Source organism: Passer montanus, unplaced genomic scaffold (assembly GCF_014805655.1).
Source record: "Passer montanus isolate IOZ18808 unplaced genomic scaffold, ASM1480565v1 scaffold52, whole genome shotgun sequence".
Classification (NCBI taxonomy): Eukaryota; Metazoa; Chordata; class Aves; order Passeriformes; family Passeridae; genus Passer; species Passer montanus.
Genome location: NW_024370152.1, coordinates 14,412 through 37,616, shown reverse-complemented (window position 1 = coordinate 37,616; position 23,205 = coordinate 14,412). Strand labels below are relative to the sequence as shown.

Below are 23,205 nucleotides of genomic sequence, written 5' to 3'. Positions count from 1 at the left end.
TGGAAACAACTAAATAAACAGGCTCAACTCTGGCTTCTTGAAGGACAATGACTTTTAATTAGAATTCTTCATAGTTAGTTTCTAAACAACACCAAAATAGCTTAGGCCTTGAGACTTTTTTTTTCTTGAGGCCTCGAGTTACATTTGTTTAGTTGATTTTTCTGTCTCAAGCAAAGCAAATGAAAACAATTTCACAAACTGTTTCTACAAATCAGAATGTGTGTTGCTTTTAATTGTTGCTGCAAATTCTGCAGGATTTTTGGATGTCAAGTAAAATCTTGTATCATTGTCACAGTACTGGCAGAAGTTGCCTGCCCCTGTGGATGCCCCATTCCTGTTACCATTTGAGGCCAGCTTGGATGGGACTCTGAGCAACCTGGTGTAGTGGAAAGCATCCATGTGCATGGCTGTGGTTGGAAACTAGTCGATCCTTAAGGTACTTTCCAATCCAGACCCTTCTGGGGCTCTGTGGCTCTACGTTGCCCTTCCCCCCTGCGTCCAGAGGCCAGCACCATGCCCAGAACATAGAACCAGTCCCTCTGTGACATCAGCTCTGGGGTCAAGGGCAGTGTGGCACTGCAAATTCTGTGGGCACTACGTTGGCAGCTGCACTGGAGGTGACAAGCCCTCTCTCCTTGCAGCTGACTTGTGTCTCTGACCACAATGATTTTGCTGAGCATCCTCATCCTACTGGCTCTGTGCGGGCCTGCACATGGCATCTGTGGGTAAGTAGCCCCAGGCTAGACCTGAGGGGACCCAGGCAAAGGCTTAGGGTGTTCCCTGAGGATGCCCGCTTGCTACCTGTGGCCATGCCAGTTTCCAAAACCCTGGGCACAAGCCTCAGTTTATCACCAGCACCCAGGCTGCGGGCACCACTTGTCCACGGGGTTCAAGCAGAAATGAGCCAACATATGCATGCCCCAGGCAGTTCCCTGGCCCTGCTGGCTTTGCAACCAAGGCCTTGTGGAAGCCTTCTCACAGGACAGTAATGACTTCCTGCTTACAGACAGACCTGTGGGCTCCGGCCACAGGGTACTACCGTCGGCTCAACACGTGTTGTGGGCGGCACAGATGTCATGCCAGGGACTGGGGCCTGGGCAGGAATTGCCAGCGTCCGTTGCTACTGGAACCCACCAGTATCTGTGCATGTCTGTGGAGGCACCCTCGTCAGCTCACAGTGGCTCCTCACAGCTGCCCACTGCTTTATCAACATCACCAAGTAAGGAGGATGAGGGTACAGGGATATCCCCACACCAATGCATGCTATTCCCATCCCATTTCCTTGCAGTGTGCCTAGTGCCAGGAAGCCAGGGCCCAGGCCCAGCTGCAGGGCCCAGCTGAGGACTGCTCAGGCAGAAGAGTGGGCTCATGCCACTCCAGCTTATCTTGAGTCTGCTTTCGCCCTCTGTAGTCCTGTTTTCCTCTCTGCCTCAGGAAGCAGAAGGCAGGGAAGTGCTGGGCTGTCACAGCACATGATACTACTCCCCCTCACGCCTCTCTCCATTTGCCTTCCAGTCCCCTCAGCGAGTGGGCCATTGTGCTTGGGGCCACCTCACTGGGCCAGTCAGGCCCTGATGTGGAAGTGCGCCGGATTAAGCGGCTGATCCTTCACGAAAAATATACTCCTAATCTTGAGCATCACGATGTTGCCATGGTGGAATTGGACCAGCCAGTCCGGTGCAGGTCCTCCATTCAGACCGCCTGCCTGCCTGGTCCTTCCGTGAAAGTGTCAGAGCTGAAAAATTGCTATGTTGCTGGCTGGGGTGACAGAATTGTAAAAGGTGAGTTCCCATAAAGGACCTGTGCCCAGAGGGAAGGCTGGCACACCAGGGAGGGATGGCTGGGGCTTCCTGACAGCAGAGAGGCCAAAATGAGAGTTGGGCTGTGGGACATATGCCTCTGGAGGGATGGGACTGACCTGCTGCCAACGCCAGACAGCAGTGACACAGCACTGCAACAGCTCTCTAGAGGCAGAGCCAAGCCCTAGGGAAGGACTTTAATGCACAGGCCAGGAGAATGGGCAAGGAGCTGCTGGGAACTCATTCCTTTCTCTGCTCACAGCATCAGGTAGAGATGTCCTCCAGCAGGCCAAGGTCCAAGTCGTGGATAACCAGCTCTGCAACAGTAGTGAGTGGCTGCAAGGCTACATCTACGACTTCAACGTGTGTGCTGGGCAGGGCGGTGTTGGCACCTGCCAGGTAGGAGCATGCTATGAGTCCCCCAGCAGCGTGGGTAGCCTCATCACACCACCCAAGCACAGCCCAGCGCCTGCTTTGCCTGGCCAGTTGCTCTCCCAGCCCCAGCTCTGCACCATTGCTGGAGCTTCCACTCCCTTTCCCACCCATGGGTCCTTGCTCAGTGAGGTCCAGATGCCAACCCTGAAGCATCCAAGCACAGGGTAGACAGAGAGCCCCCCTTTACAGGCCCCCATCCTACTCCCAAGGGTGTCAAGGTTGTGCAGGTCCCAGCACTTGAGTAGAGCCTTGCTCTGCCAGGAATCCAGTTCTAGCAGGAGCTGGCAGAGTAAAGGAGCCAGCTCTAACTGCTTACAGAGGCACCCAAAAGCACCTTAATCCTCTCTGCTTTTCTTCAGGGTGACAGTGGGGGACCTCTTGTCTGCCAAGATAAGCGTGCTGGCTTCTTCTGGCAAATTGGTGTGACCAGCTGGGGAGTAGGCTGTGCCAGACCTAAACGGCCTGCAGTCTCCAGTTCCACTCAATACTACTACAACTGGATCTGGAGCACAATGGGAAGGAAGCCAGCACCAGCAACTATGCCACCACCACCACCAGCGCCAACCTACACGGCAGCCCCCCCGCCAACAATAACTCCGAGACCAATGCAACCCTGTCCATTTCCACGTGAAAAGCTGCTGCAATTCTTTAATCTGCTGAAGGATATCTTGCGGTACCTAAAGGAAAAACTGTTCTGAACTGCAGAATGGACCACCTGCAGTTCAGTCTATAGTGACCCTTTCCTTCAGAGTTATATTAATTTGAATTTCATTAAACTGAATTAAATTTTAAATTGTAAGAAAAAAAAATAGACCTGTATTTTCTGCTCTGAGAATACTCTCCATCCAAATTTAATAAAATCCTACTGGCTTGATCACTGCCCAAGCAGCCCTTAACTCAGGGAACTCTTCATCCTCATCTAGGAAGAATTTGGCTTCACACTCCCTTACCTGTACACACTCCCTTACCTGCCTTCCCTACAGATATTAATATATATACAGTGAAAAAGTAGCATCTGGCGCCTTAAGTCTGCAACAAAAACAAGTGCCTTTGTCTACGTGGACTTCAGCAAAGCCTCTGACACCATCTCCCACAGCATTTTCCTGGAAAAGGTGGCAGCCCACAACTTGGACAGGAGCACTCTTTGCTGGGTTCAGAACTGGCTGGATGGCCAGGCCCAGAGAATGGAGGTGAATGGTGCTGCATCCAGATGGGGGCTGATCACTAGTGGAGCCCCCCAGGGATCAGTTCTGGGGCCAGTCCTGCTGAATACCTTCAATAATAGTCTGGATGAGGGGATTGAGTCCCCCATTAGCAAATTTGAAATGACACCAAATTAGGTGCAATTATTGACCTCTTAGAGGGTAGGAGGGCTCTGCAGAGGGACCTGCATAGGCTGGATAGATGGGCCAAGTCCTACAATATGAGGTTGAACAAGTCCAAGTCCCAGGTCCTAGACTTGAGTCACAACAACCCCCTGCAGCACCTCAGGCTGGGGTAGAGTGGCTGGACAGTGCCCAGGCGGAAAGGGACCTGGGGGTGCTGGTCAACAGGTGATGGAACATGAGCCAGGCGGCTGATCCTTCACGAAAAATATACTCCTAATCTTGAGCATCACGATGTTGCCATGGTGGAATTGGACCAGCCAGTCCGGTGCAGGTCCTCCATTCAGACCGCCTGCCTGCCTGGTCCTTCCGTGAAAGTGTCAGAGCTGAAAAATTGCTATGTTGCTGGCTGGGGTGACAGAATTGTAAAAGGTGAGTTCCCATAAAGGACCTGTGCCCAGAGGGAAGGCTGGCACACCAGGGAGGGATGGCTGGGGCTTCCTGACAGCAGAGAGGCCAAAATGAGAGTTGGGCTGTGGGACATATGCCTCTGGAGGGATGGGACTGACCTGCTGCCAACGCCAGACAGCAGTGACACAGCACTGCAACAGCTCTCTAGAGGCAGAGCCAAGCCCTAGGGAAGGACTTTAATGCACAGGCCAGGAGAATGGGCAAGGAGCTGCTGGGAACTCATTCCTTTCTCTGCTCACAGCATCAGGTAGAGATGTCCTCCAGCAGGCCAAGGTCCAAGTCGTGGATAACCAGCTCTGCAACAGTAGTGAGTGGCTGCAAGGCTACATCTACGACTTCAACGTGTGTGCTGGGCAGGGCGGTGTTGGCACCTGCCAGGTAGGAGCATGCTATGAGTCCCCCAGCAGCGTGGGTAGCCTCATCACACCACCCAAGCACAGCCCAGCGCCTGCTTTGCCTGGCCAGTTGCTCTCCCAGCCCCAGCTCTGCACCATTGCTGGAGCTTCCACTCCCTTTCCCACCCATGGGTCCTTGCTCAGTGAGGTCCAGATGCCAACCCTGAAGCATCCAAGCACAGGGTAGACAGAGAGCCCCCCTTTACAGGCCCCCATCCTACTCCCAAGGGTGTCAAGGTTGTGCAGGTCCCAGCACTTGAGTAGAGCCTTGCTCTGCCAGGAATCCAGTTCTAGCAGGAGCTGGCAGAGTAAAGGAGCCAGCTCTAACTGCTTACAGAGGCACCCAAAAGCACCTTAATCCTCTCTGCTTTTCTTCAGGGTGACAGTGGGGGACCTCTTGTCTGCCAAGATAAGCGTGCTGGCTTCTTCTGGCAAATTGGTGTGACCAGCTGGGGAGTAGGCTGTGCCAGACCTAAACGGCCTGCAGTCTCCAGTTCCACTCAATACTACTACAACTGGATCTGGAGCACAATGGGAAGGAAGCCAGCACCAGCAACTATGCCACCACCACCACCAGCGCCAACCTACACGGCAGCCCCCCCGCCAACAATAACTCCGAGACCAATGCAACCCTGTCCATTTCCACGTGAAAAGCTGCTGCAATTCTTTAATCTGCTGAAGGATATCTTGCGGTACCTAAAGGAAAAACTGTTCTGAACTGCAGAATGGACCACCTGCAGTTCAGTCTATAGTGACCCTTTCCTTCAGAGTTATATTAATTTGAATTTCATTAAACTGAATTAAATTTTAAATTGTAAGAAAAAAAAATAGACCTGTATTTTCTGCTCTGAGAATACTCTCCATCCAAATTTAATAAAATCCTACTGGCTTGATCACTGCCCAAGCAGCCCTTAACTCAGGGAACTCTTCATCCTCATCTAGGAAGAATTTGGCTTCACACTCCCTTACCTGTACACACTCCCTTACCTGCCTTCCCTACAGATATTAATATATATACAGTGAAAAAGTAGCATCTGGCGCCTTAAGTCTGCAACAAAAACAAGTGCCTTTGTCTACGTGGACTTCAGCAAAGCCTCTGACACCATCTCCCACAGCATTTTCCTGGAAAAGGTGGCAGCCCACAACTTGGACAGGAGCACTCTTTGCTGGGTTCAGAACTGGCTGGATGGCCAGGCCCAGAGAATGGAGGTGAATGGTGCTGCATCCAGATGGGGGCTGATCACTAGTGGAGCCCCCCAGGGATCAGTTCTGGGGCCAGTCCTGCTGAATACCTTCAATAATAGTCTGGATGAGGGGATTGAGTCCCCCATTAGCAAATTTGAAATGACACCAAATTAGGTGCAATTATTGACCTCTTAGAGGGTAGGAGGGCTCTGCAGAGGGACCTGCATAGGCTGGATAGATGGGCCAAGTCCTACAATATGAGGTTGAATAAGTCCAAGTCCCAGGTCCTAGACTTGAGTCACAACAACCCCCTGCAGCACCTCAGGCTGGGGTAGAGTGGCTGGACAGTGCCCAGGCGGAAAGGGACCTGGGGGTGCTGGTCAACAGGTGATGGAACATGAGCCAGCAGTGTGCCCAGGGGGCCAAGAAGGCCAATGGCATCCCGGCCTGGATCAGGAATAGTGTGGCCAGCAGGAGCAGGGTCATCCTTCCCCTGTACTCAGCACTGGTGAGGCCACACCTTGAGTGCTGTGTCATACTGGGCCCCTCAGTTTGGGAAGGACGTTGAGATGCTCACACATGTCCAGAGGAGCTGGTGAATGGTCTGAGGCACAGGTCCTATGAGGAGCAGCTGAGGGAGCTGGGGTTGTTTAGACTGGACAAGGCTCAGGGGTGACCTGGTCAACCTCTGTAACTCCCTGAAAGGAGGGTACAGCCACGTGGGGGTCGGTCTCTTCTCCCAGCAACCAGCAACCGAAGAGAACAAAGTCTTAAGCTGTACCAGGAAGGTTTAGGCTGGACATTAGGAAAAATTCCTCAGAGAAAAGGTGATTTTGGGCATCGGAATAGGTTTCCCAGGGAGATGGTAGAGTCACTGTCCCTGGAGGTGTTTAAGGAAAGACTGGACGTAGCTCTTAGTGCTGTGGTCTGGTTGACAAGGTGGTGTTTGGTCACAGGTTGGACTCAATGATCTCAGAGTTTTTTCCCAACCAAAATGATTCTGTGATTCTGTGATTGGCGTTTAAGGCAATTGTGCTCTTTAAATCTCCTACAATATTTTATACAGCTCTGGTCATCAAGGGTGCACAGGTTCTCAGAGCCCCTGAGAGCTGTCAGCAGGGAGCAAAACCTGCATCTAGACTTCACTAGAGACCACCTGCACAGGTGATGCTTGACCAGCATACCCAGCTGATGTGCACATTGCCTGATACTGGATTTTTGTCCACGGTGTTTACTTTGTACGAAGAGAACCTCCCCCTTTAAAAAGTGCATTCAATTAATGATTTTTCTGATTCATTTTCTGATTCAAGAGTGAACTTGAAACAAAAAAAGACAAAAAAAGACAAAAAAAGACAAAAAAAGACAAAAAAAGACAAAAAAAGGGGAAAATGCTGCCTCCAGCCCTGAGATTTAATTAAAAATCCAGAATCTCAAAGATATTGAACCACTTAATTCCCAATATCTTTTATCACAGACAGGTGATAAACACCTACATGTTTTCAGCTGGCAGAGACCATCTTCCCAGGCTCTCAGAAAAGTCACAGCCTGTCAAGCATATCTGTAAGATCTGGAGGGCCGAGTCTCTTCAGAGTGGTAGTGAGAAGGGCATTAGGACTTGAGGAGTGAGGGAGGGCACCCTTCTCCAAGGGTTTGGGCATTTCTTCATCTCCTCCTTTGCACAGCAAGGGACCAAGGTTTCTCCATTTTGTTGCAGTGTGTGAGATTCTTTGGTAGTGCCAGTGATGGGGAGCAGCTTCTCAGGACTCCCTGAATTGCCATGGAGAACAGACAGAGGCATGGGGACTGCCATGAGGCAGAGTGGAGCTGCCCCATTTGCCATGATGAGCAAGAGGGTGTCGCTTATGTGATACCCTGTGGCCATGAGTTCTGCATGGGCTGCATCCTGCGTTGGGCAGAGAAGAAACCAGAGTGCCCACTCTGCAGAAGATTGATAGAGTCTGTCAGGTTTTCTCTGCAGGAACAAAAATACCTAGAGTGTGTCATCACACCCCAGGGAGAATCACCAGAGACCAGCAGCCAGGCTGGATGCAGGGCTGGATCCAGACAGAAGGAGCTCTTGGCCTCTTGGATGGAAACAGGTGTCAGTGCCTTGCAGTCGTTCCTCAATCTTCTTTGCAAGGGACACTCTCCCCAGCTAAGCAGGAGCCTGCAGCATCCTCATGGTGGCTGGCAGTGAGAGCAGTCCTGTATGCCCTATGCCTCTGTGGTCCAGATGGGTGTAGCAGAGCATCTTGTCCCAGAAAAGCTTATCTGCTGCTTTCAGCTGGTGGAATAACAGAGTACCTTGTCCCAGAACTTACCTGTTTTGTGCTAGTTGGTGAAAAAATGCAAACATGACAAGCTGTCTTGTAGTGAGTTATTTTTGCACCATGAGAGTAAATGATGATAACAAACATCTTGCTCTGGAAGTGACATCTGAAAAGATAAATTGGAATTTCTGACTGATAGACACCTCACCTTACAAACTATAAAAGCTACACCAAATTTTCACAAAGCAGGAAATCTTCTGCACATTCCTTAGAAATGTGTGGGATTTTCCCCCAAAGCAGGGACAGCTGATATGTCGTTACTCCTCTGAGGTGAGTGAAAGGATTTAGTGTACACTATCACAATTTCAGTGGTAAATTACATCTGACTCCTAATTGATACTATTTCTTTTGCTAGCTTTAATATGGGTACAATAATATTGTGTACTGTTTTATCTACCAGATGAGCTTTCTGGTTTATACCATGTAGTAAGTAACTCAGATTAAGGCCTTGTTTTGGTTATCTGGTCAATAAATAGCTCATTTTATAAATGGGCCTGATCTGCCATGCTTAGTTTGCAGGACAGAGTGGTTTTAGGTGTGGGTGACCTAAATTAAGCTGTTGCCAAAAATCCGAGCTTAAGGCAGGGCTTGCCTGAAGCTCCCGCTTGATCCGTGACCATGGGGAGGTCATGGTCCAGATGCTGCAGCCTCTCCTGGAGGAATACACAGAACAGCTGGTTGATGCCACTGTCAATTTCATTGTGGGCCAATGCAGTGAGGAGGCCCAGAGGCTGCTGCACTCCCATGCTGCTGGGAAGGAGGACAACAGCCCTGAGGCCAGTTCCTGCTCCACCAGCTCCCAGGGAGGGACTCCCAGCTGGCATCCAAGCCCTGCCAGCAGCCCTGCAGGCTCTGACATGGAGGACCAACCCAGCACATCAGAAGCTGCCCTCTGTGCCCTCCGCATGCTCCAGCCATCTGTGCAGATTGGTACAGAGCAGGTGCAGCCCCAGAAACAGCAGGGGGAGGTGGTGGTGATGAGTTTCTCTACCCAGGGTATTGCCTAATGTAAAAAAAGAAATGTCTTGCAACAGTCTTAAAATAGTCAAAAAATCCCAAATCTTCATTGGAAGCTTCCAGGCGCCCCCACGGTTATGGGCACACCTGGCACCAGATTTCTACAATTTTTGTAAGTTTAACAAATTAGCATATCTAACAAATATTGTCCAATTAGAAAAGCAGTTGTTTAGATAATTTCCCCCTGGGTTCTGCCCCACTGGAGTTGTTCCAGGGGCTTCCTTGTTATGTCTTCCAAGTGCTAGTAGAAAACACAGTATCCTTTCTAGCCTAAAAAACAAGGCTAAACAGTGTTTCAGGAATGTGTTAGGAAGTTAGCTCACTGTTCTGAAAGGCAGGGGGAAGGGTAGGAAAAGTACAACTATATATTAGCAGTCTAAAAATCTACAAATACATTAAAAACATATAGAAAGCAAAAATGTCTAGGCACCAAGGGCATTAGCCACTGTCCCACTGTTCCTTGTCAGGGCTAGGAACACTCTCACAGGGGGCCCTGGCATCCCCAAAAGAGGATGGCTGCTGGCCCCAGGATTCTACCCAGCAAGCAACCCAATTTGCTGGCAGAACTAGCAGGGCTTCAGCACATCTTTAGACTGGAAAAAGGAAATACATTATTTCACTCACACAGTCTCTGGCTGCTGTCTTCTCCCCTTTCTGCTGCCTTTCCCCTTTCCTTTGTGTCCCACTGTGGCTGGCACGAGGTTACCTGTTAGGGAGGCAGGCTATTGAGGAAGTTGCAGCTGCATGAGAGCTGCAGGCTGAGCTCTGGATAGCACCCTGAGGCAAGAGGCCATGAACTGCCAACCCTTGGCACAGGAAGGGGCACAGGGACCTGTGGCATCAGCCTGGGGACTGGACACTGAGACACAGCAGTAGCTGAGACCCCCAGACTTTGGTGCTGCTAGGGTCTGAATGCCCAGGGGTTCCTTTGTTCAGGGCCCCTTCTCAGAGCCACCAGCTGGAGCTGTTGTTATTTAGTTACTGCACCACAATTAAGCTATCTGAAGGACTTGGATGTTTGAGACTCTGCTATGGGAAACCTGGGGTTGAGTTGGTAAGGAATCCTGGTCTGAATGGAAGTGTGAGGGGTGTAGCTGTGAAGGGGCTTCAGTCCCAGCTTAGGTGATGCAAATGTGACTGCCAGAGTGGCTCCTGGATGGTCAGACAGGGAAGCTTCCTTAACAGCAGGATTCAGGACTGGATCCAGGTGAGAGCAGGATGTGAAAGGCCCTGTTGGTCTTTGCAGCCAGCTGGATAGCAGCTTTATGGGGAGAGCAGCAGGAAGGGCGGCATGGCCTGGCTGGAAGGTCCTTACCTTACCTTACCTGGCTGGAAGGGCCTTACCACTGCCAGCCGGGGCTCCATGTACAAATCACACACGGGACAGGAGTGCTGAGGAACGCCTCTCACACTGTTTATTTTCCAGCATCAGTCTCATTACATGGTTATGGCAAGAGGAAGACGCCAGCAGCTCACATCCCAGGCAGCAGACCAAGAACTTAATGTTACAACTTACTTTATAGGTTTTTTGGCCAATCACACAAAACAAAAGCATATTGACAGTAGTTCCATCCAACCACTATAAGCACACATCCCTTTGGTTAAAACAATGCTTGCTTATTTCAAATAGAATACCTGCTTGTAAGCCTTAAGATACAATGCACAGAGCCCCATTATTAAGCTTAGAACTTCCTAATATCCCTCTAGATATACTTTTCTGTATCTCAGGGAGTTATTCTAGACAAGCATTAATACACAGCCCACTGTTCCATTTGTCCTTAGTTTTCCACTTCTTATATGATTTTTCTGCTGACCAATCCTATGGCTGCTGCTTAGCTCTAATCACAGTTCTACTGTCTCTGAGGCTTGCCTTTTGCAGCTTTCCCCAAACCCTCTGATTTTAAGGATTCCCATACCTTACCTCCCATTTGGAAATGTCAGCCAGCCCATGACTCAGATTCCTGATCGCCCCTCAGACCCTCTTCTGCACAGCAGTGGTTTCAGAGTTGGTGAAGTCCAGCAGCACCTGGGAAAAGAAGCTCCAGATAAGCCCTGGGAGCAAACAGCCACTCCAGCAGGAGCAGTGTGATTCCACTTCTGAGAAAGACTTGCATGGTCCCTCAAGGCCTCCCCTGACCTTGAGCAAAGTCTTCATGGGCTCCTGCTCCAAGAGTCCCTGACAAGCCTGGGAGAAAGGCTCCAGGCCAACCCTCCTGCAAGGCAGATGCCATCTTCTGTAGCCACTGTACTCTAAAAGAGTTTGGTGCCTGTCCCTGATGCTTCCCAAGGGGAATCGAGCACCCTCCCCACAGCACACTGCCCAGCACACTTGAGTTGGGAACCACTCACCCTCCTACCTAGGGCGAGGAACAGCCCTGTGACATCCACTCTTTTCCCAGGCCAGAACTCAAAGACGCAATGCAGCACCTCATTGACTCTGGAGGCAGGAGAGCTGAGCACCATTGCTTCCAGCATGGTGTCCACAGCTCTCAGGGTCTGCAAGGACAACAGAGAGTGATGGCAGTGATTCTGCTGCTCCTCCTCACCCTAGAAGACTCATCTGAATTCTCAGGGACAAGACAGGATGCACATGCTGTCTGGGAGAGAGACATAGGCAGAGAGTCTGCTGACTACACATAAATATACAAATAGCAATTTCAGTTAAAAAAAATAATTTATTGCAGACTTCTACAACTGTACGGACTATATGTAAGCATGCAAATATCAGTATATCTATCTAAATATCCATATACCTCTAACTGTGTAAGTATAACAACATAAAACACATCTATAATTATAACTACATAGAGAGGGATCCCAAGTAGTCCATCTTCACAGGCTTTCCCTCAGTAGCTTCCTCCCATGCAGAGCAGCCCTTCTGGAAAAGTACAGCAGGATGGAAATCTAGGAAGCAAAGGGAGCATTGAGTCAACACTGGACCTAGTTTGTGTCTCCCTTGGCAGCACACCTAGCAGTTTTATCAGAGACTATAAAACATGGCCCAAAAGGCAGGTTCTCTCCTGGGAATTTGAGGTCTGCTGTTTAAAGAATAGGAATTCTTCCAAGTTTTCAAAAAGTTTTGAAGTACTCCACAAAAAGCTGCAACACTAGCACTGAAAATGGCAGCCACAAGGACTTTGAACAGTGACATTCACATCTCATGAAAAGAATTACAGCCTTGTTTCTTCTCTGTACTGACAAAGAGACCTCAGTCCTTACTTAAATGGTAGAAACTGATGGGCATTGTGAGATGAGTTATTAACTAACACTGTTACCTGGGATCGAGAAATTACCCTTTGAAGTGAGAAACAGCTCCTTCAACTCTACCATCAGCTCTTGGATCAACTACTCTGATCCTCCCTTTCTGCAGAAGTCAGGCTCAGAGTAGATGCCTCAATCATCTCAAAACACATGTAACTCTCTTCTTACCAGGGTCCTTTGGCTCAAGGGAACTGTTACCACAGCTTGTGTGTTGTCAAGTGAAGCTCTGTCTTCCACCACAATGTTCACAGGCTGAGGTCCTGAAGACTCACACTGACCCAAAATATTCTTCTTAAAAGAATGAAAAACAAAAAGAAAAAAGAAGCAAACCCCAAGATCATTTCCTACTTTCTTGTAATCACTTTTGAGACACAATAATAACTGTTCTTCTCTACCCTGGAAGGACATGTAACACAAGGTCAACACTGTTGACATGGTTAACATGGCAAGCCTTTTAAATTCAGACGTTTGACATATGGAAACTCAAACTCTTACAAAATACCTATCAATCAAAACACAAAATAAAAAAACCCACCAGAATACAGCAAGAAGACATGTCCTCACAGTCTGAACTTTGCCCTTGCTTATGACACTAGCTATAGGAAACAAGAAAAAAACCAGAAGGAGAAATCAAGGTACCTTCCTAGTTACCACTAGACTTACACATGTGTTATTACTTTTGAGAGATCTCGCTCAAACCACTGCACAGGTCTGTGTGGTGCAAAACTACTTTCATGAGCCACACATTTCTGGCTGTGAATCTCACCCCATCTCATCCAATTACTAAGTCTAATTACCAATTAATAATTACATTTAATAATTATTAAATTATAACATGTTGCTTGCTTTTTGGAGCTCTTCTCTCCCGCTCCATATGTATTTTGTAGACAACAATTTACTGCATGGGTATGTTTCTATTATTATGTGGCAAAAATCTATAGGGTTAAAAAACCTCACAAAGGTTTTTGTTAAGTTAGGTTTCTGTTCCGCTGCGAAAGTAAAGGCCTGAAGTACTGGAATTTATCTGTAGACAGAAAGATATTCTCATTATCACCTGTTAAAGAATATATTCTGCAGACTGGTTAGCCATCAGTACCTTGAAGATGAATGCTTGTCTAGAGCCTGCAACATTTCCTTCTATTAAAGAAAAGAAGGCTTTTGAAAACTGGTTATGTGTGAGTTTACAGAAGATAAAAGGGCATCACACTAACAGGATATGGATAGCTCCAAGAGATCACACTCCCCACCTTTAGTGTGCTCTTACTCAGATATTTAAAGGATGATGCCTGTGTATATTAATAGAAATAGACATTTTCTGATGAAGCCATTTAAATATATGCAAAAAGGCTGGGTCAATACAGGAACTAAACACCCAGGGAAGTCTGGGAAGAGCCAAGAGTTAAAGAAAGGACATTTTTAATCAAAAGAAGGAAGCTGTCAAACCAAAGGCCTTGTAGTCCCTGAACTACTCAACACAGAATAAGCCGCAGATCTTTAACCTCTTCACATCCAGGATCAACAATAACCTTCTCATCACATACATAACTCATGAGGACTCAAAACCAAAACACCTGTTCCCCACACTTGACTCACACACTTAATCCTTCTATTCCTAAGGATGAAATCTGGGCCCTAATTGCCAAAGCCTTCAACAATGGAGAATATACACTTCTCAAAACACTGTTCAAAAGCTGCCAAAACTGAAAAAGTTCAAAGTGCAGACAAGGCAATTCACTTAGTGGGCGCTAAGGAAGAATTCCTGTCACCTCTGGCACAGGGACATGCTCCTCTCTAGCCAGCACTGAACAGAGCAGTCCATGTTGGAGCTTTGTAAGGGATTCATCAGAATATACATCTTTCTGAAAGACACCCAAGAGGAAGATGAATAATTGTTGCAACACAAAGAGCACTAGTGGCAAGTTTGCACCAGCTGAGGATTTCCCAGGTAGAAACTTAATTGAAGGCATCAAGATACTGAGAGGACAAAATAAAAAAAAATTAGTAGCTTCAACACATACACAAACATGGCATTTCAAGTGCCCACACACTAGGTAGGTCTTGTGCAGCAGCAAGAGATGCAGCCAACCTTCTCCTTTTCCTTTGTGTTCAAAACCAAAAGGAGAAACTGCATTTGGTGCTGTAACAGAATGACCTCTCCCATGCCCCTCTCTGTACATGAGACTTAGGAGTTTTCTATACAAGAACGACCAGACACAGGTAGAGCAAAGGACACATACAACTTGCCAGGTGCCATAAAGTATAGACATCCTTTGTACCGAAAAATTTTATTTTCCATAGAAGACATAAAATTTGTAACTCCATGTAACCATTTCCCAGAGTTTTCAACAAAAAATGTTTCTCTTCCATGGCAATTCTCAAAATACTCTTTAGCATCAAAGACATAACCTAAAAAGCTTCCACATTAATGAATCTACAATGTACATTTTTCCCTTGAAAATGAACACCTGAATCTGGCCAACACAAGCAGTGGTCTCATGCTCCGGGATGCGAGATAGTTTTGATTCATGTCTCTTTTTAAAATTTTGCTTTTAATAAACAAGCACTTAACTAAAGAGGCTTTAACTTCTCAGGCACGTGACGGCACTGAAAACTCCCAGTGCACACCCCAGCACCACCATCCAATAGTCACCTCCGAAGAGGCCGCCAGTTGAGGGTGGGACAAAGGAACGATCTTTTCGAGGGCCTGAAACACCGCCTCGAGGTCGGCCGGGCGGCGGGGGCGATCCTCCGTCGCGGGCAGCCGGCGACAGTCGCGACACACACGGTGGGGGGGGGCGCGCCCGGGTAGCGGCACGGGGCCAGCAGGGGGCGCTGTGCTCCGCCATCCCTCAGACGCTCGGGGAGACCGTCCCGCGAACCTCCGAACGTCGATAAGGTCACCAGTCGCGGAAAATTCGGAACTGAACCGTTCAGGCTGCAAGTCACCTCACAAGATCTCCCCTTCAGCCTCCTGCTCAGAGCACAGTTATTCATCGGGTCAGAGCAGGCTGTTTGGAGCTTTACCAGTTAAAGGATATGAAACATCTCTGGGCCCTCACTCCACCACGCTGTGCTAAGTTTTTCCTTATCTCCAGCCCAAGCCTCTGTAGCTTCAGCTGATGCCGCTTTCTCTTTTCTCCTGCCAGGCACCTCTGTGAAGAGTGTGGCCTCAGCCCCTTGATCCCATCCCATAGCCTCAAGGTGCTTTCAGATGCCTTACAGCTGTCTCTGCTCCAGAGTGAACCAGTCCTGGACCCATGGCCTCACCTATCTATCAGAGTCAACACCTCAGCCCCACTCGCATGGTGGCCTTCCCTGAATTTGTCCTATTTTGCCAATTTCCATCTTGACTTGTGGATCCATTTGTGGTCTGACATGTGCCAAGCAGAAGTGATAATCCCTTTTGTTCTTGCTGAATTTGATGGGATTCCTTTCAGCTCATTTCTCCCCCCAGTTCTGATACCTGTGGTTGCCAGCCCTGCTCTTGTACATATTGACGGCCTCCTCCTCCTCCTCTTCCCTAGTTTATGACTATCTGCCAGTGTCAGGATGGCTCTATTTTGCTTTGCCCATTGCCCCCAAGTTAAACAGGAAACATCCCAGATTAGACCCACTGCTGGACTGCACTGGTTCCTAGATATTTCCTTCATTGTTTTGCTGTCAGGAATCATTCTTGGCGTATGCATTTCTGCTGCACCTGGGATAGCAATACCTTTCCTCACCCTGGAAACTGTAAAGTTTAAATAACTGGATTTGGACTTATAATAAGGTATCTGGTTTACAGCTGGACTTGATTTTAAGGGTCTTCTCCAATGCAAATAATTCTGTCATTATGTCCAGTACTGCCATATCCTGGACTAAGGAATATTGAGCGCTTCATTCAGGGTGATGAATAGCTCTTGCCTTTGCACCATGTTATAAAGCATGCATGCACAAGTCCTTGTCAGTCTACTGAATGCAATCACAGTTCTGCACATTGTTTTAGCATGTGTTTGACAGCAAACATTTGAATGCTTGCTCCATTGACTTTTCTGTGTAGGCTGCAGCTTGGTAGTTCTCTTTGTATCTAAATGTCTTAGCAGATAGGCATTGGATTTAAATGACTTTCTTGTGTATGTACTATGATGAATATCCACACCTGGCAACACTGAGTTAGTGTCTGTTGTTATATTCATATATAAGAAAAAGGGCATGCTGAGAGAGCTTGTGTTACATGTGAAATTGCACGTGGCACAGAAAATTAGGAGTCACTTACTAATTAACAAAAAGCAAAGTAATATTTCACTAGGTGTGCCTAGAATAGTGCTGGAGAAGACACAAGACATATTTATTTGAATTTTTATTCTGTAATACTCTGTACCACTTATATATATATAAGAGAGTAGGATACTACCAGCAAGTAAAACTAGTAATAGAGAAAAATGTTCCTTTTTAACTTCTTATTACAGATGAACTAATTGCAATCAGTTTTCTCAGGGAACATCCTACTGACATTCTGCAGAGCATGATGCTGGATTACAGTTTGCTTCTAGTGAACAAGAAAAGCTAATCTAGCAATCCTAGACAGAGCTGTATCAGATTTTTTTTTAAATGGTTTACAGATACTTTCTCCCCAATATTTTGTGACTTTCTTTTCCTTCCTTACACTACTAAATAAATAAGAAAATGTGGTTTAAAGTTGATCTTCCAGCAATTTCTGACGAAATACAGATATATACACTGAGGATATGAAAGCCTGGAGGATAGATTATGTATCTCCTGCTACTCTGGTGGGGCAGATGGTGAGTGGTATCTCAATCTATTTGTGTTAACCACTTCCAACATGTTGATTGCCAACAGCAACAAGTCAAATTGTGTGAAGAAACAGGTACTACAAGGCTCAAAGCCAAACTGCTGATGCTTTGTTAGCATGACCAGTGACTCTGCCTTATTTTATCAGAGACTGTTTGTTTACAGTCACCAAAGGTCAGATGAAAAATTTTTGTACTTCTGTTTTGGTTATTGCAATTCAAAAAATCATGAAAGTGGTCTTAGCAAGACCGCTAAGAAAGTTCTGCCTTCACAGAATCATTTGCAGTTATTTTCAGCTTGGACAATATCCCTGTGCATGTGGGGGTGCATGCACAAAAACTCCAAGAAAACAATCCCCTCTCACTTACTTGAAACAAGGAATTTTTTTCCCATTCCTCTTATATTCCTATGGAGCCATGAAATGCAATAATTTTTGACCCCATTTTGAGCCTAATAATCCATTTTATACACTGAACTTGCTAAATCATTGCTTCAATGCACCTCTGTCACATGCTATTGACTTTACTGCTACCATTGCTGTTCTTTCAAGTGAAAAATCTTGTTTCACAAGTCTGGGAAGACAAAAATCCATTTCAGAGTCTCTGACAGGGAGTCAATTTATCATTACTTCAGTAAGCACTCTTAGCTGCATAGCACATTAATTCTCTTTCTTGGTGTTCCATATGAAAGGTGTTGGGCCTTTCCTGAAATACTGCTTGTGTGATTAAATACTGCTGATTTTCCTTCATGATGAAGGGCAACTGAGATGTTATTGTCCATTTTTTATGCTCTTTCCTATTAGATCTAGCCAATGGATCCTGTCAATTACATATACAACTAACACATGTATTTATTTCTTTACATTTCTAATGGCCAAGCATCCTAGGGTTAATATAAAATTGTATTAAATTTATATGTAACATAATTTGAAACTTAACAAAAAGCACCTTTTATGTCTGTCCATCCGTCTGTCCATCTATCTAGCTACCTACTTACCCACCTACTCGCCTGCCTTTCCACCCAACTCTCTAAGTTTGAGAACAGCTTTTGTAGTAATCATCTCCCTTTACACTAATTTTCAGATGTAAACCCAAGCATACATTTACTGAAAAACACCTGTTGAGCACTAATTTATAATGTCCACCTGGTCCAATTGAATTGTGAGATGAAAAAAAAATCTGCAGCCTAAAAAGGGAGAACATTGAAGCAGAGCAAAAGACCTATTTTGTTGTGGGGTTTCCTGTATCAGAAAAGGTAAAATTTAAATTTGTTCTTTTTGTTCTATTTCTCTGCTTCAGTTGAAAGTGGAGAACAAAGAAAGTGGAAGAGGTACACCCAAAGACCCATCTTTTTAATGTGGAAATTAGTTTAGAATGGTTTGGCAAAGACCTCTGTGAATGGAGCCAGGTTGTGGATCTGACTGTCCAGTTGAATATCTGTTCTTTCAGGTCATTATTTTTGTGGGGTTTTACCTGGTCTCTCCTCTCAAAAGGACTCTATTGCTTCTACCTTGTAAATGTTTTAACTACTTCATTCCAGAAACTAATGTGGCCTTGTAAGAGTGATGAAATGCTTGATAGGAAAAGGGAAAAATGAAACTGAGTGTGGATCAGAGCCATAAGAATAAATCTTACTCAAAATAAGGAATCAAACTTCACCTAAAAAATTCACAGGAATGTCAATAGAAATGCCGTGATGAAATGATACTAAGACTGGAGACATGGCCAAGGCCTTGGTGACTGGCATTTAACTGTGATGGTGAGCCAAAGACATGGGTGAGAAGAGAGAGGGTAACATGGAGCTGCAGTAGCCCTGGATGTATGTGTATAGACACAAGGAAATGCAGGGACGGATGTCCTGTTGTAACATCACTGGGTGGGAGGATGGCATCACCAGGAGATGGATTGTTACCTAACATCCCCCAGCACTTATATTTAGGGGCCAGACATCCTTTGACTGTGACATCACTGGGTGGTAGAGAACAACATCACCAGGAGGTGGACTGTGATATCACATCCCTTGCTGGTTATGTGTGCGCCTGCAGAGCCTGGCTGAGCCAGTTTACCTCAAGCCTGGACTTCTACTGAGTGTGCCTGCAAGTGCGAGCTCCTTCTGGCCCTCAGTTCTCCCTAGCCTGCTGTAGCAAGAAGACATGGCCACGGGGACAGACTGGAGCTGCCCCATCTGCCACAACACTCGGGGTGATGTGGCTTCTGCTCTGCCCTGTAATGACCAGTTCTGCCTGGGCTGCATCCTGAGGTGGGCAAAGACAAATCCAATGTGCCCACTCTGCAGCAGACCTATGGAGATTGTCAGGTTTTCTGAGCGGAGCGAACGGGACTATCTACAGTTTGCCATCACAGCCTCAGCAGAGTTGGCAGAGGACAGCAGCCAGGCAGGGAGCACTCCGTTCCACCTGACCCAAAACAACCCCCATCACCCTGGGGTATCCCCTCCACCTTCTCCACAAAGGATGCTGCCTCCAGATGAGCAGGGGGCTTCAGAGACAGAGTTCATGGGTGGCCTCCCACCTGAGGTCTGGGCAGAACTTTTCCAAAGGCAACAGCAACTGCTGGACCCTGTGCTTCCCTGGCTGCGATGGAGGTTGGCAGCAGTCTATCAGGACCAGTGGTGGCGAGCAGAGGCTGCAGAGGGCTCTATCCTGCATGGTCTCTGTGTCTGTGGTCTGAATGCAGAGACCTTGGTCGAGCTGCTGGAGCCTCTCCTCAATGGGCACACAGCATCGCTGGTCTATGGCATCGTCAATGTCATTGCAGGCCAGTGCAGGGACGAAGCCCAGAGGCTGCTGTGCTTCCATCATGCCAGCACCAACTCCAGTAGCTCCAGCTATACTAGCTCCCAGGAGGTGATGCTTGCCAGTGGACCCACAGGCTCTGAGGTAGAGGAGGAAGCTGGTACACAAGAAGCCGGTCTCCAACAGAGTCCCAACCACCCCCCATCTATAACCACCCCCTCAGAGCAGGACCAGCCCCAGGAAGAGCAGGAGCAGATGGTGGCAGCAGCAGGTCCATCTGGTCAGGGCTGCAGCCCCTCTGCTCCTGACCAGGGCAGGGACCACTCTTCTGGAGAGCCCCGGCATGCCCGGAAGACAAGAACTCCCGGCCTCCAGGATTCTCCCAGACCCAAGAAGAGACCACCTCACCAGCAGCACTAGCACATGTCCAGGAACTCTTCAGTCAAGAAAAAAGAAATAAATTGTCATTTCCCTGACGAAGTCTCTGAGTGCTGCTTTCTCCCTGTTCTGGTGCCTTTTTCTGCACCCCATTCTCCACAATCAGCTAAGAGCCCCCAGGACTCCAGGGCCATTTCAACATTGCCTCCTCACACACAGGAAATCCTGCTGCAGCCATGATGATTGAAAAGCTTTTGAACAAACACCGGGGTGTGCTATCAGAGGTATCAGGAGTGAAAGACTGACCAGGCATTCGTCACATGAGAAGAGAAAAACTCTGATAGTGCCTAACACAATTTCTGCCTAAGACATTATAGCAAAATGTATGGTTTGATGATGTACAGTCAGAGGACTAGTACAGCCTGAAGGTACAACCAATTAGAGTTCATTCAATCAGTGTGAGACAAAAAGACTCCCTTCCTGGAAAGACCTATGCATTAATGTAGAATGCATTCTAATCTATAGTAGTGTAAAGCACTATAAAAAGAGGGGAGGAGGAAAAGGAAATGTGCATCAAACTGGGGAGTGGAAAAGGAGGTAATACCAGAAGCACTGTTCATAAGGATGTTAATTACACATTTTGCAGGTAAGTTTCAAAAAACTAAACAACAAAACCAAAACTAACCAATCAACCAAGAAAACCCCAAAACCCAACAAAAAATAGAAGTGTTGTTCTTTAAAACTTTGTTTTTGGACACATTAAGTTTGTATTTTGGGTGATCTGTTTGTTGGAGAGCAGAAAGAAGTTTCTACAGACAGTTGAAGGAGAAAGGAGAAGTAGTAACACTTAGCACATTGCCTTTTTGTTTCTCATGTTTGTACAGTATCTAGGACAGTTCATGCTGACCACAGAAAAGATTGGCTGATGGAACACAGTGGGAAAGTTGCAGATTTGCCATTTCATTGCAGCAAGCAGCAAGCTCAGTTGCTGTCCTGCTGCATGTTCCTGGCAGGAGCCTGTGCGGTCTCCCAGACCAAGTGTGTGCTGTATACCTCACAAACATCTTATGAGATTCCTTCTGAGCATGACTCAGCCCACAAGAACCTGGGTGGCAAAAGCATTCTCTCAGGAGGACGGAGGGGTGTCCAGCCGGCCAACCAGCAGAGATTCATCCGGGGGAAATCCCACTGAACAACCTGGTGGTCTTCAATGATGGAGTGATTACACTTGCAGATAAGGGAAAGGCTACAGATGTAATCTTCTGGAGTTCTGTAAGGACTGTGGCACTATTCCCCACCACATCCTTTGCTCTAAATGGGAGAGAGGTGGGTTTGATGGGACTGTTCAGTGGAAGTGGAATTGGTTGGACCGGGATATCCAGATGGTGGTAGTCAATGGCTTAGTGTCCCTATGGGCATCAGTGAAAAGTGGTGTTTCTCAGGGGCCCATATGGGAACCAGTGCCATCTTCACCAAAGACATAAGACAGAGGAATCTAGTGCACTCTCAGGAAACTTGGGGGTGACACCATGCTGAGTAGGTGACATGCCTGAAGAGTGAGATGCCATCCAGAGGGATGTGGACAAGCTCAACAAGTGGGCCCATGGGAACCTCATCAGCTTCAACAAAGCTGGGATTACAGCCCAGAAAGCCGACTGTATCCTGGGCTGCATCACCAGCAGCATGGGCAGCAGGTCAATGGGGGTGTGTCTTCACTCTGTTCTGGTGAGACACCACCCAGAACACTATGTCCAACTCTTTGTCCCCCAGCATAGGAAGGACATGAACCTATTAGAGCAAGTGCCAAGAAGGCCACCAAGATGATCATAGGGATGGAATGCCTGGACAGATGAGAGAACTGAGTTTATTCAGACTGGAGAAGGTAAGGCTCTGGGAGACCTTACAGCCCTTTCTAGTACCTAAAGGGGTACTATAAGAGAGCTGGATAGGGCCACTACAAAGACATGCAGTGATAGGAGAAGGGGAAATGGCTTCAAACTGAGAGAAGATAGGGTTAGATAAGATGTTAGGAAGAAATTCTTGATTGTGGGGGTGGTGATGCACTGGCATGGCCTGCCTAAAGAAGCCGCATCTGTCCCTTCCCTAGGAGTGTTCAAGGCCAGGTTGGACAGGTCTTGGACAACAAGGTCCAGTGGCAGGTGGCCCTGTCCATGGCACAGGGGTTGGAACTAGATGGTCTTTAGTATCCCTGAAATCTTAAAGCATTCTATGATTCCATTATTTCAGGTAAACCAAGTAGCTTTCCTCATATTGATGACTTATGCTACTTACTGCATGTTTCACCCTCCAAGCCAGCAGTTCTTAAAGAAACATAAAAACTACATTCCTCTTCCAAAATCTCCCAAGACATTATAAAACTCCATGATTTCAAGTATTTTTTTACTGGAATAGTAAACCATTAGTGTTGTGCATAACAAGATAATAACTTACATGGTTATCTGTTGTGGAGTACCAGGCATAAGAAGGTTTTATCTCAAACATTCTGAGTGTTGCAACAGAAAAGCTGTGACTGGAAGAAAGGGTGTTATGGAGACTGGAAAGCACTGAGCTGAACAAACTTATTTTTCTGCCTTGAGACTTGTGCTTAGTGCTGCTGTGTGAAGTCCCACTCTGGACTCCCTTCCTGGAAAGCACCAAAGGGCTGACTGCACATGCCCAAAACAGTGGCAAAAATCTGTTTTACATAAGAGGTGTGCACCAGAAAAACTATAAAGGAAGTGGATCAATGCCATCCTGCCCTTTGTCTCTTGCACTCTTTGTTCACCCCATTTCCAAGTAACAGTTCCCTGACATGTGGTCTGGTGTCTTTGTTCAGCCTGAAAAGAATTTAAAATGAACACCACACAGCTTATTGGGTCAGTTGTGACATAACAGACCAGGAAAAGAGGGTGGGAGTGCTGAAGCCTTGGATGAACTATTGCATGCACAATGAGTGAGAGTAGCATTGGAAAATTGATCCAAACACTGAGAAGCTCCAGTGCTATACTAAAATCCTATTGAAGAATAATTGTCTTCATTATCCAGTGTAATTGCCTAGATTTG

General features: G+C 47.1%; 1 protein-coding gene across 1 annotated transcript; it reads left to right on the top strand.

The window, feature by feature from the left end:
- The first annotated feature begins 663 nt into the window (after positions 1-663).
- Positions 664-5,225, top strand: LOC120509454 (acrosin-like). The gene is made up of 8 exons (XM_039724073.1): positions 664-725; positions 1,007-1,219; positions 1,516-1,781; positions 2,062-2,198; positions 2,594-2,925; positions 3,807-3,991; positions 4,272-4,408; positions 4,804-5,225. Exons 1-8 carry the CDS (start codon positions 664-666, stop codon positions 5,140-5,142), a joined length of 1,671 nt encoding a protein of 556 aa, XP_039580007.1. The 3' UTR covers positions 5,143-5,225.
- The last annotated feature ends 17,980 nt before the right edge of the window (positions 5,226-23,205 follow it).

Bases quoted from the DNA above. Each gene is read 5' to 3' on its own strand.
- LOC120509454 (XM_039724073.1), top strand. From the start codon at position 664: ATGATTTTGCTGAGCATCCTCATCCTACTGGCTCTGTGCGGGCCTGCA. The intron at 726-1,006 runs GTAAGTAGCCCC...TCCTGCTTACAG, and splicing joins CCTGCACATGGCATCTGTGG to ACAGACCTGTGGGCTCCGGC. The intron at 3,992-4,271 runs GTGAGTTCCCAT...CTCTGCTCACAG, and splicing joins GGGTGACAGAATTGTAAAAG to CATCAGGTAGAGATGTCCTC.